This window comes from Mchenga conophoros, linkage group LG15, assembly GCF_057382185.1.
Source record: "Mchenga conophoros isolate Kocher_MC1m ecotype Shallow Benthic linkage group LG15, M_conophoros_male_GT1.1, whole genome shotgun sequence".
Lineage (NCBI taxonomy): Eukaryota > Metazoa > Chordata > Actinopteri > Cichliformes > Cichlidae > Mchenga > Mchenga conophoros.
In genome coordinates, this window is record NC_140540.1 from 12,834,555 (window position 1) to 12,857,683 (window position 23,129).

At 38.7% G+C, this 23,129-nt stretch overlaps 1 protein-coding gene and 1 long non-coding RNA gene across 4 annotated transcripts in view; one reads left to right on the top strand and one right to left on the bottom strand.

Annotated features, from left to right (window-relative positions):
- Positions 1-10,862, bottom strand: part of armc2 (armadillo repeat containing 2) — a 29,483-nt gene extending 18,621 nt beyond the window's left edge. The window contains exons 1-10 of one of the 3 annotated variants that reach the window (XM_085246390.1): positions 8,835-10,862; positions 7,475-7,689; positions 7,304-7,376; positions 6,796-6,967; positions 6,122-6,248; positions 3,396-3,460; positions 2,693-2,800; positions 1,547-1,731; positions 1,306-1,408; positions 950-1,164 (exon numbers count right to left, since the gene is read on the bottom strand). In XM_085246390.1, the coding sequence (XP_085102516.1) occupies positions 950-1,164; positions 1,306-1,408; positions 1,547-1,731; positions 2,693-2,800; positions 3,396-3,460; positions 6,122-6,248; positions 6,796-6,967; positions 7,304-7,376; positions 7,475-7,683 (1,257 nt within the window). In that variant the 5' untranslated portion in view covers positions 7,684-7,689; positions 8,835-10,862. Of the gene's footprint in view, positions 1-949; positions 1,165-1,305; positions 1,409-1,546; positions 1,732-2,692; positions 2,801-3,395; positions 3,461-6,121; positions 6,249-6,795; positions 6,968-7,303; positions 7,377-7,474; positions 7,694-8,834 lie in introns of all 3 variants that reach the window. The other 2 variants (XM_085246389.1, XM_085246391.1) reach the window with 2 other exon arrangements.
- On the top strand, positions 8,671-22,505 carry LOC146557978 (uncharacterized). The gene is made up of 3 exons (XR_014888505.1): positions 8,671-9,111; positions 9,246-9,311; positions 22,411-22,505. It is a non-coding gene; the product is annotated as an uncharacterized LOC146557978 (long non-coding RNA).
- The last annotated feature ends 624 nt before the right edge of the window (positions 22,506-23,129 follow it).

A 23,129-nucleotide genomic window follows, 5' to 3' on the forward strand; every position in this document is an offset into this window, starting at 1 on the left:
TAAAAGTATTTCACTGTGTATTTTACAGTGTTGTACCGTTCTTCTAGAATATCATGAAATTTACATAAATAGACTGTTTTTTTACATTTCAAATGTAAATTAACGTAAAATCACTGTAAATGTAATAAAACATAATTTTCTTGTTTTTTAAATGTATCTGTCTGTACATATGCATATTTAGATACAGTCACAAATGCATTATAATTTCACAAATATTTGTCCGTTATTTGAAAGATTGAACTGTTAGATTTAAATGTAATGCTATGGAAAAATACATAAAATGATTCGTATAAACTTTTTTTACACACGAGTCACTCACGAGTTGGCAGTTCGCCTTGTAATCAGAAGGTTGCCGGTTCGAGCCCCGGCTCGGACACTCTCGGTCGTTGTGTCCTTGGGCAAGACACTTCACCAACCTCCTACTGGTGATGGCCAGAGGGGAATTATAAAGTGGAATTGTAAAGCGCTTTGAGGGTCTCATAAGCGCTATATGAATGCAATCCATTATTATTTAAACCAACTGTTAACTGTATATTTCTGTACATTTAAGTATTATTATTCATATTGCCGCATTCATTGACCTTGTTTATAGGTAATTTCATTGTTTAGTCACATTAAATTGTTCCTAATTTAATGTTTAAAAGCACTTGAAAAATCCCATGTAAAATTAGGGCAACAAACTGTATTGTCATTACTGAAAATAACCGTATTTTCATGGAAAAGTTATTTTCTGTTATTTTCTGGTATTATTTTGGCGCCCCAGCTGCCAGAATATTACTGTTTTATTCTCATGGGGCACCTTAAATACCAGACATTAACCAAAACATTTGATAGTGGAAAAATCTGCATCAGTCAATAAACTGGTACATTTTTTACTGATATGGTTTAACATCTTAGTTTTAAGGAGAAATATATATGGAACAAAAATTTGATGCTTTTTAATTGGTACCTGTACGAGGATGTGGCCTGCTATGGGGAGGTTGGTTTCTTCTACAATGCAGAGTTTCTGGATGAGTTTCTGTGCCACACATATGAAGTTTTTATCCAGCAATATTCTGAGGATTTCAGTGTTTCCAGAGAGAAATTTCAAAGTTCCAACACAATATAGGATTGCTTCTCCAGATGCAGACACATGTTCATTGCTTAGCATCCTCAGCAATGAATCTAGACACAGAAAACATTTGATGTTATCATCCCTATGGAGATTCATGCATCTATAAGACATGCAGTCGTATTTGTTCACAAAATTTCAGACCAGAGTTACAGAATAGATAACCACTATGTTGTCTACTGTTCCATCCTGACCAATGACTGAGTTGTTCTGGAAGAGGATGTCGTTGCTTTCAGTGCGGCTGATCTGGAAGATGAGTTTACAGATGTTGAGCAGGTTGTTTCCACTGACGCACAGCTGGGGAGAAAAATACAAAAGAATTCACATAATTTTTTGTATAAAATAGTGGGGGTGCTTTGTGACAGAGATAAGTAGGAGACATGCTGGCATGCACACACCCCCGCAGACAACCTTGCAAACTCACAGATGACTCACAGCAAGGCACAGCTGGGCAATGTGCATGTTGAGCTGGGCATAGTTGAGGTCAATGAGTCGGAACAGCGTTCGAAGTATCCCTGACCTCTTCTTACAGCGCCGACCGAGCATGTCCGCCTCTGCCAACGTGCCGTGGAGGCGGTCACACAAATCACACAGGCGGTCAACCGAGCCCTCGGAACCACCTTGCATTGCAGGCAGAGCACACACATTTCAAAAAAACAAAGTCAAGTTTAGGACAGCATGTGCAAAACTCACAATAAGGGCAAACATGTATTTGCACAAATATAGATCAGAGATGTTTTTGTGTCTTTCATATTGTACATTACACAGGCTCTCCTGTTCGTGTGTGGTTGCGAATCAATAATCCTTTGGTCAGCAGAAAATGAACATTTTCCTTCCTCTTCCAAGAAGCAGCTTTGGATTTCATTGGTAATATGCAGGGGAACAATTCAACGACAGGCAGCTGTGCTCTTTAGCGGAGGAAGAGAAAGGGTGGAGTTTTTCCTTGTTTTCGAGGTAAAATAAATGTTTTCCCAGCATAAATAGCAGGGCCTGGCCATGTCTAAAAAAGGTTAGATCCAGTCTAACACTCAGCACTTCACTGCAATATCTCTTTCTGAATCTGAAAGGTGTTTTATGCATGCACCAGAAGGCCCTTGGTACAATAAATATTTAATATTTATCTTCCAAATGAATTTTCCATTAAATTTGTAAAATGTTAAAATATTTACAGCCATAGATTTAATTTTACGGCTGTCAGACTCCAGTTGCAGGCAAGATAATTCTGTATGAATGCCAAGCATAACATTACTCTTTCTTTCTTTGGCAGCTAAAATGACAGTACTTTTTCATTTTGTGAGACTCTATGCATGACTATCTGCCAGTGTTGAAAAATCTATTTTTTAGCCTGCTGGCTGTAAATAAAAAGTGCTCTTGAAACACAGGAAATAGGTATGAATATGAGCAGGTTAGCACAAATAAAAAGATAAAAATAAGTGCCTTAACCACAATCCACTTTAGATTGGCTCTGGAAACATTCAGGCCCAAAGGGTTATATATAATATTTTGATGATTTGAATGCATTTGAATGTTCTATATTTGGACCGTGTTTCGGGGGTTTCTTTATTACACTGGCCACAATACCTGCAGCTGCACTCTCTAGTTTCTGAAGGAGAGGAACGATCACATTATTCCACATCAGTGACTCTGCATCCTCCTCTTTGTTGCCCTTGTTGTCTCCACGCTCTGGCTCTGAAATGTGCAGAGAGAATTGCAGTTAGCCAATTACCACCTCAGAAAACAAAAGCGACAACCACAGTTCACAAGTTCACAGTCTTAAAATATAACAGCAGGAAGTTTGATGCCACAGTGAAAAGGTCACCATCCACAGCTAGACTTCCTCTGATTTGTTGGCATGTGGGCATGTGAGCTTGCGCACGTTAACTTGTGCAATCTCTTGCACACAGTGTGCCTGTTTTTTTTTTGGTTTTTTTGCTGAATATTTGCATAACCCTTGCTTGGTGTGATGCAGGAAGCTGCGGCTGCACGAACCAAAACTTCTCTAACCTATTGGCTGACTGCCTGTCATGGTAAAACTTGCGCCCTTAGCAACAACACCCCAATCAAAGTTTATTTCTTTTGCACGTGAAACCTTTCTGGGCTCAAGAGTAAACAGAGAGATTTCATATTTAGATCTGTTTGTACTAATTTTGCTCTACGTTGTGCCTGAGTGAAACCAAGTACATTTCTACTTTTACACGCTGTTCAAAATGTACCATTTGTGTTTATTATGCACAACACCATACAAAACAAGACAGTGAGCTTCATTTAGTGGATGTGAACAAACCTGTTGTGCTATCTTCTTTGCAGTCTTTGGGTCTTACTGCTGAGTCCACATCACTCTGCACTATTCTGAAAAACACACAAAGAGCCTGACTATATGGGGTTTAGGAAAATACACAAATAAGAGTTAAAATGAAGAGGCACTAGGGGCTCTGGCTCTTAAAAAATAAAATATATTTATTATTATTATTTATTTATGTTTTGCTGATTTTACACCCTGTGAACAAAACGTAAGGTCTATTTTCGTCAACAAGCACTGGGTGTCACTGTTGCAACAGTGATTGAAACGTGTATAGGCTCCGCTGCTTCACTGTATTTGTGTGTCTGTGCATGTACATTTGCACCCATGCAGATATGTGTGTATCCGAAAGTTTCTGTGTGGCCACTTTTTAATTTTAATTTTGTTTGTTTGTCTAGAGGTGTGCTGCTTTGCAGGATGCACAACTGCAATCCCCAACAGACAGGAACTAAGATCTCAGCTTTGTGGGCAGTCTGGTTAAAGGTGTTCATGATTTGTCACTGCGAGCCGTCTCCAAAACCTTACAATTTGTTCTGCAATAACCGTAATGTGCTCCCAAAAACACGCCCAAGTGTCATGCTGTGTTATGTGTTGTGGCTCGCCCTTGCATGTCACTCTGATCTGAGTGTCTGCATTTAAACTCTGCACTGTTCCACCCACACTCAAAGATAATGACTCAGTGCTCCAGTATATTCTATATTACATGACAGGTGCCGTTTCTTATGACCAATTAATCCTTAATGACTTTCTGTAACTGTAAAGATTTACTGCAAAAAGCACACAAATATGTAAAGAGGGAATAGCTTTAAAAACATTGAAAGGTGTAACCACTCCTGTAGAAGACAAAGACAAGGACTGAAGCTTCTGTAATATCACAGGCTAACTCTCAGGATTTGTTATTTCTTTGAACTTTTACATACAAGTGACAGATATGAGATTTGGCAGCTATTATCTTCTCATTTCAATGAAGAATCCTCAGAAGAAACTTGTTTGATGCTCTTTGATTAATATACAGTTTTGGGGCATTATAATATAGCACACTCACCTTGGTGATTTGATGAATGTTAAAATCTGGCACATGGGGCATATGGAGTAGGGAGTGCTGGCTAGGGTATGCTACAGTGAATGTCAGGGGGCTTTAGCTCTGTATGATAGGATTAAGAGCCCGATAATAAGGCCTCTTTGTGTGATTCGGCATTCTCGGAGACATGACCTCATCCCTGTCTTAGGCCTGGCCAGTGCACTGCAGTCACAATACACGCTGCTGCCAGTCTTGCCCAGATGGGCACCCAAATCTAATAGAGAGCCATTTGGAGCTATAGAGCTCTGGCTTATTGGAGAAAAAGAACCTAGTGGATGTCTAATCTCCCCTATCTTTATATCTCATCCAACTCATCATATTAATCTGTCCAGCTGCGTCCATTTCCACTTGCAGTGTGCTTCTGCCTTGGCTCTATGTGATTTTTCATTGTTCTCCTCTGTCTAATGTCTCTTTTATGTAGTTCCTTGCAACACTAAAGAACTGTGGTTTAAAAACTCTGACCTAGAAAGAATCAAAAAGGGGAAGTCTTCAAGCCCATTTTGTGTAATAATAACATGACCCCGGTTTTCTCACTTGGGACTTCTCTTTGTCAGCAACAAGTTATACAAACATAGCATGTTAACTTGGTATTAGGTAGGAGGTTGAGCTTGAGGCCATGGCCCAGATTTCCTGCAAAAGTGTTTTATGGTCTGCTCAACCCCCTTCAACTGCCCCACCCAATCGATAGGCAAATGGATTGTAACGACAGCCCCCGACCTCACGGTCAGAGTTATGCCCCTCGTGCTGACACACAGCTGATGAGGTCGGCAAAAAAAAGCAGAGCTTTTAGCCTCTGTGCACTATGGAAATGTAAAAGCTGACATTTGCTAGTAATGACAGATAGAGACAGTTTCGATGGGAAGAAGAAGCTCAACTCGACCAAGATATGGTGTACAGTGATGTATATGAGGGTTTAAAAGGGGTCGCGTGCCTGAAGTTAAAGAATTCATTCTATCTATTTGTTAGTGACCCCACTGCTGGTCTAACTGACTTCAGCTATTCGGCTACAGTTGAACATATGAACAATGGTTGGCCGTGGGTCAAGTAGACGTTTTAAAATCCTTTTACTTCGGACTAAGTTCACAACAAGTTTAAAAGTAATAGTCCCGACTTTTGACTTATTGCCTCATTTACATTTTTCTGCAAACAGAAGAAGTATTCTCCAAGAGATCACAATTTTTAAAAAAGTAAAATACAAAAAATCCTACAGCAAAATAAAAATACTGATAAAGTTAGTCCTTGTAGAATTTAAAAGACATGTACTGACAGTTACAGGGATGGACATTTAGGTACAAAATAAACAACTATACTCATATCAGCTTTACTGACGTATTTGCTGCTTTGATCCTCTGCCCAGTAGTCTGGTTTACTTATGAACCACAACCCAAAGACAATATAAGGAAGAGAGGAAACAAAGCAAGGAGGAGAGGGAGAAGGATTTGACAAAAAGCAAAAAAAGGGAGGCCCAATCAGCTCAGTGTAGTAATGGCTACCCCTGCACCCTTGCATGTCAATAAATCTTAAACTCATTGTCGAACTGTCATTACTGTTAAAGATTGGGAGGGTGGAAGGGTGGAGAGCGAAGGACATAATTTTTCTTCCAAGTGAAACAGAAGAACAGAAAGCGTACCTTTCACTTGCTGTTGTGTGAGGGCCGGGTTTGACAGGACCACTGTAACCTGCGGTGTGGTCTGTACTGGAAAGTTGCTTAGCTGACAGCTGCTTTTGTCCTGGGCCTGCATTCAGTGGCTCTTTCACTGAACACGTGGAAAAGATGTGGCAAGAAGTTAATTATAGCAATGTTTCTATTTCCTTCATTAGGTAAAAGTACAAGTCCCTATTCATACACATTAACACAGTGCACATATACAGTAAATGTATACAGATAAAGGGCTTAGTCACTCTCCATTATCTGTTTTACTGCTCTAAATAGCTGAGCAGGTTTGTACGGAAAGGTTTGAGAGTGAGTAGTCATTTTCCACTCAAAACAGCAGGCGTATATTATGCTTTTTACCAAGCCCCACCACAGAGAATGTAAATCAGGTAAAATGTCAGCATGTGAATGGCTCCATTCATTCCCCTTTCAGAAAACTGCTTCAGCACTCGTGTCTATGCAGGACACGGAAGAAAATGAATGATGAGTTGTTGTTGTTTTTCTATTTATCTTGTACATATTAAACAGTTCCTAATAAACCGGGTTACTAGCATTTCATAGTAAGCACAGTAAGGGTGCTTTTTTTTTTTTACTGCGATCTCTTGTACCGTAAGTTGAGCTTCATTAACATCTTTTCCCCTCTTCTTTACCATTTCGGTGTCCTTCTAAAGGCGGTAACCTGGTGAGAGATCCAGGTCTGAGGAGGCGTGCTCGTACTCCTGCCCCTGCCAGCCCCCTACGCGGTTTCACTGGGCTAGTAGGAGGTTTGGGTAAGGCTTTGAATGGATTGTCAGCATCACAGGGGACTGAAAACTTTGGCTTCTGGCAAAGCACAAACATCAAGTGCTGAGTATTAGCCAGAGGAAAAATTCACTTGAGACATCAGCACTTTTATAAGCAGAGAAATTTCATTGCATTTATTGCTTCCTTTGCATTTGTTTTTTAAAACTTAAATGCTATTTAATTAGCATATTTAGCATATTTAGCTGGTGCACAGAGGTGTACTGGCCTATTATCCAATTTATTGCTTTGCTTTACAAGTTTATTTATCCACTGAAGATTAGAAGCGTACATACTGAAAACTGACCCTTATTCTGGGATAACCTTCCTGCTTAGACTACAATGCATATTGTGTGTTTATGTGTGATAAGAACATACATGATCCAAAGGAGAGAGGCGAGTCCCTGAACCTGGCCTGGAGTCTGAAGCATCAAAACTTTGAGCATGAAGGCTACAGAGTAAAAAAAGACCCCAACAAAAACAAATGATTACTTTCATCGGAACCACAGTTTATTTTAGATCTTCACAGAAGTGCCATTTCTGACTAACCTAAAAGCAGAAGGTGGTCTGTTGTCACGAATAGATGCGCTCCCAAAAAGTTGTCTATGTCCATCTCTGGGAGTAAATGGCCGGTGAGTGGACTGAACTCGTAGGGACTGTCTGACCTCATTTACTATCTCTGCACACGTTTTCCTCAAAGCGTTGCGCCGGGGCATCAAGGGGCTGCAGATCTCATGTTTCGTCTCTGTAGAGGCCATATAGGCCTAACTGACATGTGTCAAGAAAGTCCACTGATGATTAAATAATGTCATTATATGTATAGATATAGGGTGTATCACTAATGGATACCCAGAGGTACATGTTACCTTAAAATGAACAGTAGGTGTAAAAGAAGCAATGCAAAATCACCCTAAAGCCCTGTATTCAGTCTCACTTCAGTAAAAGTATGGAGACAAAATGTAAAGCATCAACAGCAAAAGCAGTAATTACCACAGCACAAGGATCCTCCTTACTGGATTATTGTTATTATAAATTAAGCTCCCTGTTATTTTATAAATGAATCGGTTAATTGGTGAATTAATAAAAACATCAGAATAAAATCAATGATTCCCATGAAAACTGGCCCATGCTGATAAACTGAAACACTTTCACTTATACATAAAAAAACTAAATGGAGAAAAGAAAAACTTAAGAGGAACTAATTTTAAGCCACCTAATTAGCTAAACTATAATTGTTGTTAAATTACAAAATTCACACTAATTGTTTCTGCTCAGCTAAATGATCAGCTTTAACTAAATTATCATTAACGCTTCATCATATTTTATTAGACTATTCATTTTGTGTGTCCAATCTTTAACTGTACACACCTAGTAGCTAGAACTATCAGATGAATTGCAAACAACAGAACAAAAACCTGCAATCTAAAGTGAAATTTGATGAAGTAATTGTAAACCACAGGATTAAAGGTAAGTAATCTGTAAGACATACCTTAAGAGTATACTGAAGAAGCCTAATAGCAGACAAAACTGCTATCAGAAGTTCAGATGGAACCAGGAAAGTACTAAAGTAGAGTTTTTGGTTTTGTTTAGTTTTCTGTGGAAGACTATATATATAAATATATTTACAAATAAATTATAAGTAATTAACTTTAAGATAACCTTTCCCTGAACCTAAAGACAAGCCCTGAGCTGGAAGTTCCTCTGCGCGTTCACGCTCCGTCTCCATGGCGACAAAGTGCCGCTATGGTAGCTTGAACAACAAACCCTGGAAAGATAATAAGCTAAGCATTCACCAAAGAATACTAAACTGTTTATTTATCCCTGTGAGAGCAGGAAAACCGAGTTATTTATTATGAATGAAAGCCTGAACATTAATTAAACGGTTATTGAAGAAAGCTGGAGCACTTACCGTTCGCCCCTTTAAGGTCCTCTAGGGGTAACAGTGGGGAAGCAGCAGTCGAGCCCTTAAAGTGGGATTTCACGGCCAAAAGAAAAAGGCAGCGATACCTGAAACTTGCTAAAACTGTTCTCGTTTTTGACAACAAGCTAGCCTGACGGTATCACGTGCACGAGCTCCAGTGAGTGCCCCCCTCTCTCTTCTCTCTCTCTCTCTCCCTCGCGACACGGTGACGCGCCTGCGCATGTTAGGAAGGAAACTGAAGCAAACGCGAGTTTCACTCAGAAATGTGAGGACATATATACATCAGTTGTTACAAGTTTTCCTAACTTAACACGTGCCAATAATTGGACTGATAAGTACAGTGAATTAACTAATGACCGAGGAAACTTGAAAACAATCAAAAGTATTTTATTTATGCAGGTGTTGCAGCTGGGAAAGCTGTGTGGATGCCAGCTCTGGCCCTGGATCGAAGACCTGTACATTCTTGTATGTATTTTCACTTTATTTTAGTTGCTACAATGAGGACATTAATATGCAGAGGCACACAAATGGGAACTGACTAATATAGCAAGATACTGATGGACATAAACCACACTATTTAACTACAATAGAACGCTTACACTTTTAAAAAAATGGTTTGGCCATTTGAATGAAAAGAGTATCAGTATTGCTTAGTATTCTTAATAGCATTTGCTATTAGTGTTATTTTTAACCTATTCTGCTATCAAGAGCATTTTCAGTCCTTTTTAATTCCGAGATAAAAGGCCTCTAAGATGACAGACACTTTGTGTTGAAAAATGTATAACCATTGTTCTTTTTTTCCCATTTAACTACATTAAAAAATATTGATTTATGCATTTATAACTTATCCGATATTCCAATCTATATAAACACTGATTAGGAAAACAGATTTTTAAAACCATATCACACACCGATCACATATCCAAAGCCCACAGCATTTCTTCATATGGCAGCATATGACTGCATATTACTATACAAATGTTTTACAGGTAGCTGAATCTCAGCTGCTTCTACAATTCTGCTACATTTGTTTTTTGTGTATCCATAATTTCATAAAGCTGGCAATTGTTACAAATCAGCACAGAATAGAAGTCATCGGTGCTGCACTCTAAAGAAGATTTCACAAAGTGAAGCATAGCAGTTCCAACCAACAGTGTAGTAGAGGCCAGTGGTTATAGTTTTAGTTCCCCCTCTCACTCGTGTAAAAGCCACACAGGTCATCTATAATCCTGTAAGCCAGATGTCTTGTTCTCTCAGCCTATTGCTCTCAGCGACACAGATTGACAGCAGTATACACTAAATAGGAACAGTTTGTGGTGTAAAGAAAACTTCATTTCAGTTTTATTGAACATTACAAAGTTTGATCCCAGAAAAAATGCTTAAAAACACACAGAAACAAAAAACATTGGCTCATTATAGAATAAATAACAATCATATATTAGCAATATCCACAAATTATTTTCTTCTGCAATGTAAAAAAGTTAAAATATTCACTTCTGGCTAAGTTTGATTCGTTTTTACTGTCAACGAGATTGTCAGAGTCCTCCGCCATTTTGTAGTTACACAAAGCGTGACGTTTCAGAAAATAAATAAATAAAAAATGGGAGGACCTAAAATGGCCGCATACTTACGCGGTGTTCATCAGCAAGAGTTTCACTCACACTTGTGGTCCACTGCAAGTTGATCTTTAATGTTGGTCCCTGAACACACCATAAAAGACCAATAACTGGCTGTCCTCCTGACACATACTGGAGTTGTACATGGGAAAGCGACCTCCAGCCTTTACTCCCTCAGTCCATTCGAGTTAGCCAAGCTATCCCCACACTCTCTCCAAGCTTCATTTACTGCAAATGAAGCAGAGTGGAAGAAGGATTTGATCAATATTCATAGGAAAATTCAGAGTTCAGGAGGAGTACATGGTGTCGAAGTTCATTCATTCAACTCGCGCTTCGCTCTGGTTCTCTTTAACCTGTCTAAGATGGGCTGACCACTTTAAACACCAATCAGAACTGTCTGGATTTTCACATTCATCCACTCGTAAACCTTTTCCCCCTGGCTTTTTATTTTTTACACAGTGAAATATACATCTGAACAATCTTGTGAGTCCCTGGTTGGATTTAAATAGCCTTACATGCTTCAGTCTCTTGGATACAGTGAAAACGATTGGCCAGGAGTGCATGCTGTGCATGCCCAATCACAGGGCATCACCAAGGAGCCTGCCAGCCAATGGGAGGAAGAAGATGGTCTCTGTGATTTCATTGTCACTAAGGGAGGGGGTGAACATGCTGCCAGGACAGTTGGTGCAAACATGCTAAGCAGTGGACTCTATAATATTCGGAGTGTATATGTCTGAGATAACCTGTGGAGCCAGATCAAGAGTGTTGCCAGGAGAGAAGAACGCAGGGCGGGACTAAGAAGCTCCCCTCAGCAGGATCAACACAGTCCCTACACAGTGCAAACGAGCTCATAGTACACCCACGTCACTGTTATCGGTGCCGCTCACGTCAGGAATGAATGGGCTGATTTGTGAGAGCTGTCGTCCTGCTTGAAAGTGGCGTGTCTCCTTGGCAACCAGCTCCGTCTCTGTCCAGGAGCTTAGACTGACAGAAAGCACTTAGCTCTTAGGACAGGAGCTTCTTCAAGCTGCCATTCATTCAGCTCTCTTCATACTTTCTTTTCACATATTTAATTCTAATAGTTTTTTTTTCTTCTTCATATTTTTTTTCTTAACTATCTGATATCTTGTTTGGGCATTGACTTATTTTGTGGTCTTTCCTCTGTACACCACCACAGTGGTTTTTAAATTAAACTGTCAGGATGTGATTACAGTTTTTCTCAAATGTTAAAACACAAAAGCCAATCCTGTAACCCAAATGACCAGTAGTCTAAACACATTTACTAAATGTAGCCACCATATTCCAGTACCATAAACACATGTCACATGAAGACACAATTCACAAAACACAACCCTCTGTACTCATAAATCTAAACACATTTTTCCTTGCTAAAACACATGTTGCAAAACAACTCTGCTCATATCCTCAAATGAAAGCCCATGTGATGCAAAATGCTTGCCACAGTCACCAATCTTTGAACACAGGGAACACACCTGGCGTCATTCACTACACACAATGACTCAAAATTGAAGACACTTGTTGCTAATGCTGTACCCACATGTAAAAGCAAGTTCAGAGTGCACAGTATGCTGAAGGTTCCAAACAAACACAATGGATGAAGGCAGAGTCAGGGGAAGAGGAATTTGATGCAGAGGAGGGAGAAGAGCTGGCCCTGGAAGAAGAGGAGCGACCAACGAGGAAGAGGAGAAGGCCAACATGGGAGAGGAGAAGGTCCAGGAGGGAGAGCAAGACAACCTCGCACCATCATTACGGACGAGATGCGAGCAACAGCTCAGCGACATGATGCCGCACAGTGATTGTGGTGTGTGTGTGGTGTGAATAACGTAAATAAAAAAACTTCACACCCTGTTCATGTTTTCAAGATTACTGTTGTGTGCAATAGATTCTGTTTTTGCATTGAGTTGTGTTACAGTAGTGTACGTACATGCAGGATTTTCTATAAATTTATACTACTCATATGAAACTCACAAATCTAAATGCCTAATCCTCTGCAGAGATCTACGACGATCCGTTACTGTATAGTTTCTAAAATATGCATTGGCAGTTATGAAACAAAGAACCTTCTCACAAATTGAGCATTGTGTTTTCAATTGTTTTGCTGTAGTGTGTAATGCTGTGTATAGTGTTTACAGTTTTGACAGCTTCGAGCTGCTCTCTTGGTGTGGGAGTTTGAGTTTTGCAGTGGGAAGGTGTGGTTGTGTTTATGTAGCTTTAGAGAAGGGTGTTGTGTTTGGACATTGGGGGACCTGGTGGTAACGTTTGTGACATGTGTTTTAGCATTTGAGAAAAACTGTAAAGTGCAGACTTGGGGATAACAAAAGTATTGCTTTAACTACACAGAAATTACCCCCATTTTTATACATAGTTTCCCTTTTTTCAGAGCCTCAAGCAATTTCATAGCCAGGTGAGGCCTGTTCAGTTGTTATTCAATGTGAAGTGTTGAACTTGCATGTAGTAGCTTTTCACTGGAATTTTTAGTATGAGTTCCAACGAGATGTCAGTTTAAGGAAGGCGATCAAAAATCTGATACCTTCTTTAAAGGAGTAAATGCACTAACCAGATTAGCAACATTAAAAGGCCATAAGACAACTAGAGTGGATGATGACAGAATTATTTCCGTGGTTAAGACAACTTAAAACAAAAACAAGATCTAAGCAAGTCAAGAACACTTTGGAGAGTTTAGGCATATTACTGTCAAAGTCAAGAGCCTCCTTCATGAATGGAAACACAGAGTGCTTACAACAAGGTGCAAACCACTGGTTACACTCAAGAACAAGTAGGCCTGATTAAGCTTCTTCTAATATCTAAAGCTTTTGTTAAACACCTTGAATCAAAGATTTTAAATTTAGTGATTGTAAAATCCCTTTCACATTATGACCTCACTCACACTACTTTTTAAAAACCTACTTGAAAACCCATTTTCATTCTTTGACATTTAAATCAGACTGTGTTGTATTATTCATTTTCTTCTAGCTGTAGTTTGGTCAGTGCCAGATCTTTTTAAACATGCTTATAAATAAAAAAAAAAGTAAATTGTATATTGTATATTCTGGGTATAAAAACATTTTTATAAACCAAAAAAAGGTAAGGTTCCGATTGCCTTGGTTTGTTTTCCACCCTAAATGTTTCAGAGTAAAATAAGCACTCTGTGACTGTGCTATTCTTGCTTCCCAACAGCAGTTACCTCAGGTGCATTGCTTCTATGTTGAACTGGAGACATTGCATTGGATAAGTAAAGCCAACCAACAAGTGCTTTAAACCCGAATCCTTTTTAATGGCCAGCAGGAGGCGATACTTGTCGTTGACTTGTGATTGTGTGGTAGCCTTTTGGCTCCCTTGCGCAATGACCTCAGTAAACACTTTCATGGCAACTTTATGGGGTTAACTGCAGTTTCAGGTCAAGTTTTTTTTTATAACTTGTGGCCAGTATTTGAGTAAAAAAGGGACTATTATCTAGGTTATGCGTATGACAAACTGATGAATAGCCAATGAGCACACAGCCAGAGCCACGCCTTGCACCTCATATCACTAGGATGGCCACTGTGAAAACGTTTAGCTCAACCGTTCAAAACCGGACTTTATCAACCACTAAGTGGCGTCATGGTGGCTACGTCCAGCTTTTATACTGTCTATTGTCCCAAGCTCAAGCAGCCAGAATTGCTCACTATCTAACTTACACCATTCTTTCTTTTTTAATATCTGCCCTTCTTATAACTTTTGAGTCAGCTTTTCAGTATTCATCAAGTATCCATCTGACTAATGCTTTTATGAGGCAGCAGGTTGCCATTAATATCATGACAAAAATCAGCAGTGAGTTATTCTTAGGTTTTGTTCGTAGTCAGCAGCTTCTTTGTTGCTGACAGACGTAATTATGCTCTGACATTCTTGACTTTTGAGCACAATTGCCAGTAAAAGATTAAAGTTTCATCATTTTGTCCATTTTATGCCCAGTCATAAGATCTGTGAAAAAGCAGGTTATTTCAAGAAGGTGTATTTTTTTGCACATTTTAAAGAAATATAAAGAAAGGAATATTTTATTTTATATTACTTGATCAGTCTTTTTAATTTTTTTTTATAGTAAAGCATACTCTAAATAAATATGTAGCCATTTAATTGTGTCTAGATGCATATACTGTAGGCAGTATTTATTTATTTTATTTTTAAATGGAGCAGCACTTTTGTGCATGAGGCTGAGGTGACTTTCTGCACTTTCCATCTGAAGCTGAAGTGAGCAGAGAGCCAAGCATCCCTGCTGCCTGTCAGGACACTGTACACAGACATTCAAATAAAGCAGACATGCTGGGCAGACAGCCGCTGTCTTATCACTCATCTCTTTTTGTATGCATGGAAAATAAAATATCCCACACGCATGCTCTTGAATTCTGCATAAACAAGCCTCACCCGGATACTGATGTTTTGAATGCTCAAGATATTTTTGGAGGACAGATGGTATTATGGTGAACACACCTACTAGCTTTCACACCACTAGCATCAGATGATAGGCTATTTATCACTCTAAAATCTGTCAGGTTAATATGAGGCTAATAGCAAACTAGCATGGCAATGGTTCTTCCAGACTTCACTCATTTTCTTTTATTTGTTTAATAAGTATCAAAGCCATGATAAGCTGTGTGCTGCATGCACATGAATGTAGATCCATATTTATCATACACATAAGCCAGTGATTTTGATTTTCTCATCCAACTCTTGATATGAGCAGGTTTACCTTTGAAGAGTAGAGTTATCTGAAGGCGAGAGGAACTAGTTTTTGTTTCGCCTCAGATTACCATCATCCTGACAAATCCCAGTGAGGCGTATCCATCTCATTTAGTATGCTAATCAAAATGCGGGCTGCTCTGCCCTACCTTGATGAAGCTTATATCTTGTTCTATGAATAGATATGCGGCTGAGTGCTGACCTGCCGCCACGGTTCACCGTGTTCCTTCCCTGCACCGGTCCTCGCAGCGCTTTTCAACAAGGCCATCTGACCACACATGAAGATTTTTCAAATGCACACACAGTGACTGACTCATTCTAGCATGGCAGACTTCTTTTTTTCTTTTTAGCTGCGTCTCTTGTGATTAGGGTTTTAAAAAGAAGAATAAAAAAAAAATCAGTTTAAAAAGTGAGCATCAGGATGTCAGTTTGGCACTTACAATAGGCTTTTCACAACAAGCACCGCTGAGGCTGGTGAAGGCCATCCATGCCTGCTCCGGTCTTTAGCAGATTCTGTCCTTTTTCAGTCTTTGGTGTGCTCACCAGGGTCACATCTTTGAATTTATATTTGTGTGTCTTTTTGTATGTGTACTACAATAACTTTTCACTTGAAAGGCTTTTTGCTAATTTGTGTTACACAACCGATGGTGCAATTATGCTCTTTCATAAGGAGTAAAGGAAAGAAGAAATGGTGTGTCAGCTTTTAAATTTCCATTGCCACTCCTATAAAGTTTCTGATCTGCTGTTTTTGTGCTTGTCTTTTGTCACTTATAAGTTGCTTGAGTACCTTAAATTGAAACAAAGTGTTAGTTATCCTCTTTTTTTTTGTCGGCTTATATTCCTAGTCCTAGAAACTCTGGACCTTATTAGTAGCTAAAAAAAACCCTTATTGAATATCATTTTACTACTGTGACACATAATAAGTTTTTAAAACCTTTAACTTCAGTATATAGCCCACTGTGTTGTGTTAAATTAATAATTTTTTGAAAAAGAAAAAATATTCCTCTGACATACTCTACGAAAAATGTCTGAACCTTTTTGTGTTGACTATTACGTCCTATAGTATGGAACTCCAAAGTGTTCAAAATTAAATAAATAAATAGGTCAAGATGAAATAAATAACTATGTGAATAAATAAGACACAGATATGTAATGTGAGAATGATATTGTGAAATAATGGAACACATTTTGAAAACAATGCTCATTATTGTGAAACATATTACATTCTGCTATATATATTTTCTTATTATTGTGAAATATTATTTCAAAGACTGACTTTGAAAAAAGGTCATTTTGGACTAAAAACGGCTGGAAATAAATAAAATGCCTCAGGAATAATCTCTGTTATTGTGAAAAATAATGACCATGAAATAATATTTCACAATAATAAGTAAATTTATATAGCAGAATGCAATATATTTCACAATAATGAGCATTTTTTTCAAAATGTGTTCCATTATTTCACAATATCATTCTCACATTACATATCTGTGTCTTATTTATTCACATAGTTATTTATTTCATCTTGACCTATTTATTTATTTAATTTTGAACACTTTGGAGTTCCATACTATAGAGCCCGATACATTTACATTACAGCTCTCCAAAAAACACAGATTCAAAATACATGAAAAACTGAACAATGTGTTTTGCTGTGTTAACTAATAAAAGTAAAAATTACACAGATAAAGAAATAAAATGTGTTCAGAATTTACAAGTTGGTGATGATTCAACTCATGACTCATTAAGCACCATCAGTATGTTGCATAATGTAAAAGTGTTGGCCCACCCCTTGACCGTGTGCAGCCTATAATATCTAAAGTGTATTATTAACATATGCTTTTGGTCACTTCTGTATTTTGTTACTTTCATTAAATATTCTCCTTGTATGCTGTCATAAAAAGGTTTCACACCTTTTCAAGTACAGAAATGTAAAAAGTTGTTTTCATGGAACTGAACGTACAATCATTTTTCTCCCAAGGTCAGACTGTGTAATGCTCAGAGGATTTAACCCCCACCTCCCCAAAAAAGCCCAAGAGCCACATTTCAGTCTCTAACTACCTTCATTTAGGTCAGATTATTAATTTAAAGAAAAGCAATGGAAGATCTTGTAATTATGGGACTTGAACCACTGCAGAAATAAAACAAGCTTTAGAACATTTCATTCTTTGCTTATCTACTGGGTAAAGCTTAAAGATAATGTTTGTTTCTTACAATCATGAATTTTAATTCCTGGCCATTTGCCTTTGATTCATCTGGATTTTTAAGAATCTTCCCAAATGTGCCACATTTTTATACTTAAGCCATATCTGTTCCTCTTTCATTTAGAACGAAAATAAGAACCCTATTTGGAAAGGACAGTACATACAGTACTTACAAAATAAGAAAGGGAACTGTTACAGGATGTAACAGTTTGTTTGTTCTTTACAGCTGGATTTGTAAAAAGCTTTGGGAAAATTTTAGACCTAAGAGGTACATTAGTGTTTTGCGGGCAATGATGAGTCAAAACTCAAAAAAGAAGAATGTTTGAAAGTGTATTGCTGCATACAGACAGGGGTGACTGACATTGTTTGTCTTTTTTTTTTCTTGGTTATAGTGTGCCTACTGCTTCACTTGTAGATAGACACAAGAAGGCTGACCAATGTGGAAAATAAAACTGGAAAAAATATAGTTGCTCATACTGAGCATTCCCTCCTAAACCACATGTTGACCCCAAACCCCATTTTTAAACTAAAAGTAAACATCTACTAAACACAGTAAACAAAATCTAAAATAGTAAGAAAAAGAAACCCACCAGTAATACATGCTTTTCCAATTGCATGTCATTTTTCAGGAGATTTTATGGAGGTCCAAAGTAACATTCACCATATTAACTGCCACACAATATATCAAGAAGAGCTCCTCGTATGTCAACACCCCCCCCCCCCCCCCCCCCCGCAGATTCTTTACTCCATTATGAGGATCATCCGTCCCTCCTGGGGGTGATACATCTGCTAGTGAGTAACCACACCATCGTAGCTGGCTTTCTTCTAGTATTACAGTAAAACCCTCCTTCTTTCTGCCTCCATGATTCCCCTGCTGCCTAAAGATGAGAAAAATGAGTTGCAAGCATATCTTAATTAAAGTCAATATTTAACAGCATTCATTTAATACACACATAAACAAAGCACAGATGTGCATGTGCAGGCTCTCATGCAATGGTGGTTATGCAAGTTAGAGTCCAAAGCCACGAGTTTTACTGTACATGAAGCCCCCCCCCCTCCTGCACAGCCTGCACGCAAACTTATAAACACACATGTTACGCAGGTGAGAAGAGTCTGGGAACTGTACAGTCACACAAGTTTAAACAGAGGGACGTGGGCACGCAAACACATGTGCATGCTGCCATACATATGATGAGGACAAAAATACAAATGGACATAAGATGGACATTTTTTGAGATGTAAGATGGATTTAGAATGAAGGCAATTAAGGTTCAGTTTTCAAAGCATCCCCTCTTTTTCCACACGCTGATGAAAACCAGGCAGCATCTGTTTTATATGTGTTTGTGTAGATTTGTATTAAAGTCTAATTTCTCTTAATGACTAACAGGAACCTTCGGGGTGAGAAGTATCGCAGTGGATGCTGACTTCACCTCTCAATAAGCTCATTCTTTACGGTAGATTAGCTTCTCTTTGTCTCACTGGCCAGCACACCATCAAAACCATTACTTAACGTACTAAGGAAACTGGGTGCACAAAGGCAGGGAAAAATGGAGACGGGGAGTAATGAAGCAATATACGCTTTCCCTGGTGGTTTTAATGTTGAGTGCTGGCCATAATTCACACCAGCACACACATGCACACACACTAACGCAAGACCAAATTTATGCACACTCATACACGCCTGTGCACATGCACAGAAAACAATAGTTTTATCTCGCTGGCTGTGTCTCTGTCTTTCCTACCCTCCATTTAGGTCAAAGAAGATATACAGACGTGTGAAACAGACTGCCCTTGACATTGTGGGTTGACATTTCTGTGCTGGATGGGGGAGGGTGAGGATCTACGCTGACCTGATTCACCCCCATATTAATCATTGTTATGGTACAGCATGACATTGATTTTTCAGAACGAGTGCACAAAACTGCTGTGAAATAATCTTGTTTGGTTACAGACGAGTTTTGTGAGATTTTTTCTTTTTATTTCAGTGTAACCTTTATGGTGAGTCTTGTACTCTACAATTGATAGAAGCTTGATTTCAAGCTTGGTTTAGACTATGTGACGGCTTGATCTGTTTCAAAGGGAAAACCTTGCTGTTGCTGTCGAGGTACCATCGAATACATTGCAGCCTCATAATATTTTTGACGACGAAAAAACCCGTTTTTTTTCTCTATGTTAATACTAAACACACATATGTAAATATACTAATATCAATTTAAGATTTTAGAACTAGACATTAGGTGATAAAGGTGATGATATCAGAGTACAAAACCAAAAAACAATAACCAAAAAAGTGTATAATAGGAGCGATACAGTCACGATAAGAAGACAGTACAACCTTGTTTATTTCTAAAGTTTTACATATCAGGATAAATGTAAAACTTCTCTGGTCCACAGCAGCATCTAAAATTATCTAAAACATCACACAGAATCCAGTATTTGATTGTCAAACCTGACTACACCCCATGGTTTAGTAGTTTGTAGAACCACCTTCAGCAGCAATTGAAGTCATGGTTTTCTGTATGATACTCTGTCATTGTGGATAAATTTTGGCCCACTCTTCTTGCCTATGTTGTTTCACTACATTGAGATATTGAGATTTGTGAGCATTTGTTTACAGCATACACTTAACTTACACTTAACTTACAACAACTATTTTGGTGAAAAGTCAACCATGCTAAACATGCTAACTAACTGAGGCCTGTAGCAACCGAATGGTAGCTCTTGGGCTTTGCACGGTCTGACCTTGGAGTGAATTTGCTGGACGTCCACTCTAGGGAAGACTAGGAATTGATCAACTTTAGGTTGTTTGGAAATGACCATATAACCTTTTCCAGATTGATGGCCAGCTGCAGATGCTTATCTAAGATCACTGCTGATGTCTTTCTTCCTTGATAACAATCACCTGAATGCTCTAGACCAGCAAACTATTAAAAGCCCTGCTTTTATAGATGCTTTTGTAGGTGCTTACATGTGCTGATGACCAGTTAATTAACTGCACATGGCTTTTACTTTCCTGTGTAACTAATGTTGTGTACTGATGTGTGCAGAATAGATAAATAAATAGATAATGTGCGTGAGTACACGGATACCCTATGTCATCTATAACTCTGTATTCTGTTTGTTTTATCCTTTTGTCAGGCCTAACCTGTCATTATGAATAACCGCACTGGAAGCCAGAAGCCACGGTGACTCCTTGTCTCTGGGTTGCTTTTTTTTAAAATTACAAAGTTATTAATGCTTAAGCTTTTGGTTATGGTCCAAACATTTGCTGTATTATGTGCTGCCCGACCACATGTGACAGTGTGGTTGGTCATACTCATTATGAATGACTAAACCCAAAGGCGGGGTGAAAAACTGTCCATCCAGTGATCAAAGAACAGATTGGATTGGAGAACAGAGTTTAGACTAATGTAGAGGCAAAATCAATGGGGGAGGGGGTGAAATTTCTTTTCTCTAATGTGATGAATTTGTGTTTTAATGAACTAGAAGAGCATTTCTGCTCTGCGGCTGTTGCTTATCGCCTTTCAAAAAGGCAGACGCCTACCATAAGCTATCAACTAATTCTGTTTTCTTTGTAAAACTGCATGCATGCTTGAAAGGAATGAGTGGCATCAGCATTTCAAAGGCAAGCTTCCAGTTACTTGACTGGCACCTACCCACTACCGTACCTTGATTTCTTCTTTTGTCAGGTGATTTACATGCTCTCTCCTCCAGGTACTCCACAGCTCAATGACATGCATTTTGGGTTAAATAGCTGTTCCTGCTATAGGCAGGTAACTTGTCCAGGTACCCTATAATAGCTGGGGTAGGCTCCAAGAACTGCAGTTTTTTTAAAGTTAATTTTTCAACACCGGAGGTTGCTGCTCGGTTAGAAGTGACAAAATGTCTCATTCAAACCTCACACATTCAGATGCCATGAAATTAACTGAGTGTACTGTTCAGCTCAAGGACTGGATTTAAACCTACAGTCACTGAAACAGCTCATTTTGAACAGCTAATAAAAGCACTGAAGACAGATCAACCTGTTTGGTTTTAGAGCTAGGGACATTTGTATGGTTTACAGCGACTGTGACATATTATTCAGCAAAGGTTTGCCAATAAAGGACGCGACTAATCACATCCACACGCAGGCACACACTAAACTATCATAGTCTAGTTATTAATCTGGAGTAATGAACACACAATCTGTGAGGTTCATGTGGGTCAGTGGAGGATGATGCAAGACATGGCCACATATAGAGTATGATGCATAAGCCCTTAACATGATTAAATGTAATTATTTCACAAAGTGACCTTTAATGAAGAAATGTTGAGCACTATGCTAGTATGTTGTATCATATGACCCACTGCACACACATATAAAGCAGTCACATGCAGCCTCATGTTAGAATGGGAGGTAATACTCTCAAACCAAAGGCAGGCGGGGGATGGGAAATAGGGTTAGTGGGCTTATGCAACAGGAATGAGCACAAGATGAGCATGATGGCCCCTCATATGAGGAAAACAGGCTAGACGTGTGTGCTTGTGTGTGTCTGTGCGTGAGGAAGAGATGAACTCTATATCTTCTGGGCTGACAGGAGGAGATGAGGGCCGGACAGGCAGCTTTTCTGTTTCCTGATTATTCCACCTCATCTCCCTCACTGCATCCAACCCAGCATCAGCCTTACTCTTTCTCTGTGTGGAAGCAAAGCGTTCCTGACAGCAGAAAAAGAAAAAGAGAAAAAATACTGAAATGATATAAGAAAGAAGTGAGAGAATGAATGACGTGAAGAGAAATCTCTGTTAGTGAAATAAAGACACACCTGGGGAGTTTATTGTGTAATATGCAAAAGGTTTTCTCTGATTTTGAATTTGTCGGTGTTCATGAATAAATTAGACAGACACTCTAATAAAACTGAAGGTTCGTCATGTATCACCCAGATTACATCACTTGCTCAAGTCCAAAACAGATCAATGTGACAAAATGAAAAGCATCAATCAACACAATGATTTCCTTTCTTCTAACAGTCCACTCCAATCCTCCTGGTGCGTGAGGTTATCCAGTTTAGTCCCATCAATGACGGAGATAGAAAGAACAAAATCATTCAGGATCCATGGCAATGCTTCACTGAGGTAGATAACAAGAACGAGTGGAAACATCCATCACCCTTCACTGCAATTTTTTTTTAAGCTTTTAGCTAATTTTTTTCATCCTCCAAGCTTCACATGATGATTTATTTTCAGCTATTTTCTTTTCTCATTTGTACTAAAAGAGAAAAAAACAATTCTATGGAGTGAAATAACTGGAGAGGCCCATGCTCACCATTCATTCTCAGGTGTCAGGTTCTTTCTTGTAGCAGAGAGATGGAAAACATGAAGTGGTGATTTGTATTATAAAAAATGAAAATGTAACTTTGATGCATATTGGATGCCAAATTGAAAATGAAGTGAAACACCTACGTGGTTGCTTCATTTATTAAAGTAAAGCTTTGAAAGGTAAAAGTTCTCTATAGATGTAACAGAGGCTAATATGTTTAGATTCTCTTACAGTACCTTATTTTCCCCACACAACTGTGGCAGATTTAACCTGAGAAAACGTCCAGATATGTGTTGCTTGCTGCTTAAATGATCTTTAATTCCTTTTTTATAGGTTAAATATTTGAATGTAAAAAAAAGTTTCATTTATCCTTTTAAGCTTATGTTTGCTGGAGGCAGTAAAAGGAGAGAGGAAGGAGGGACACGTTCCG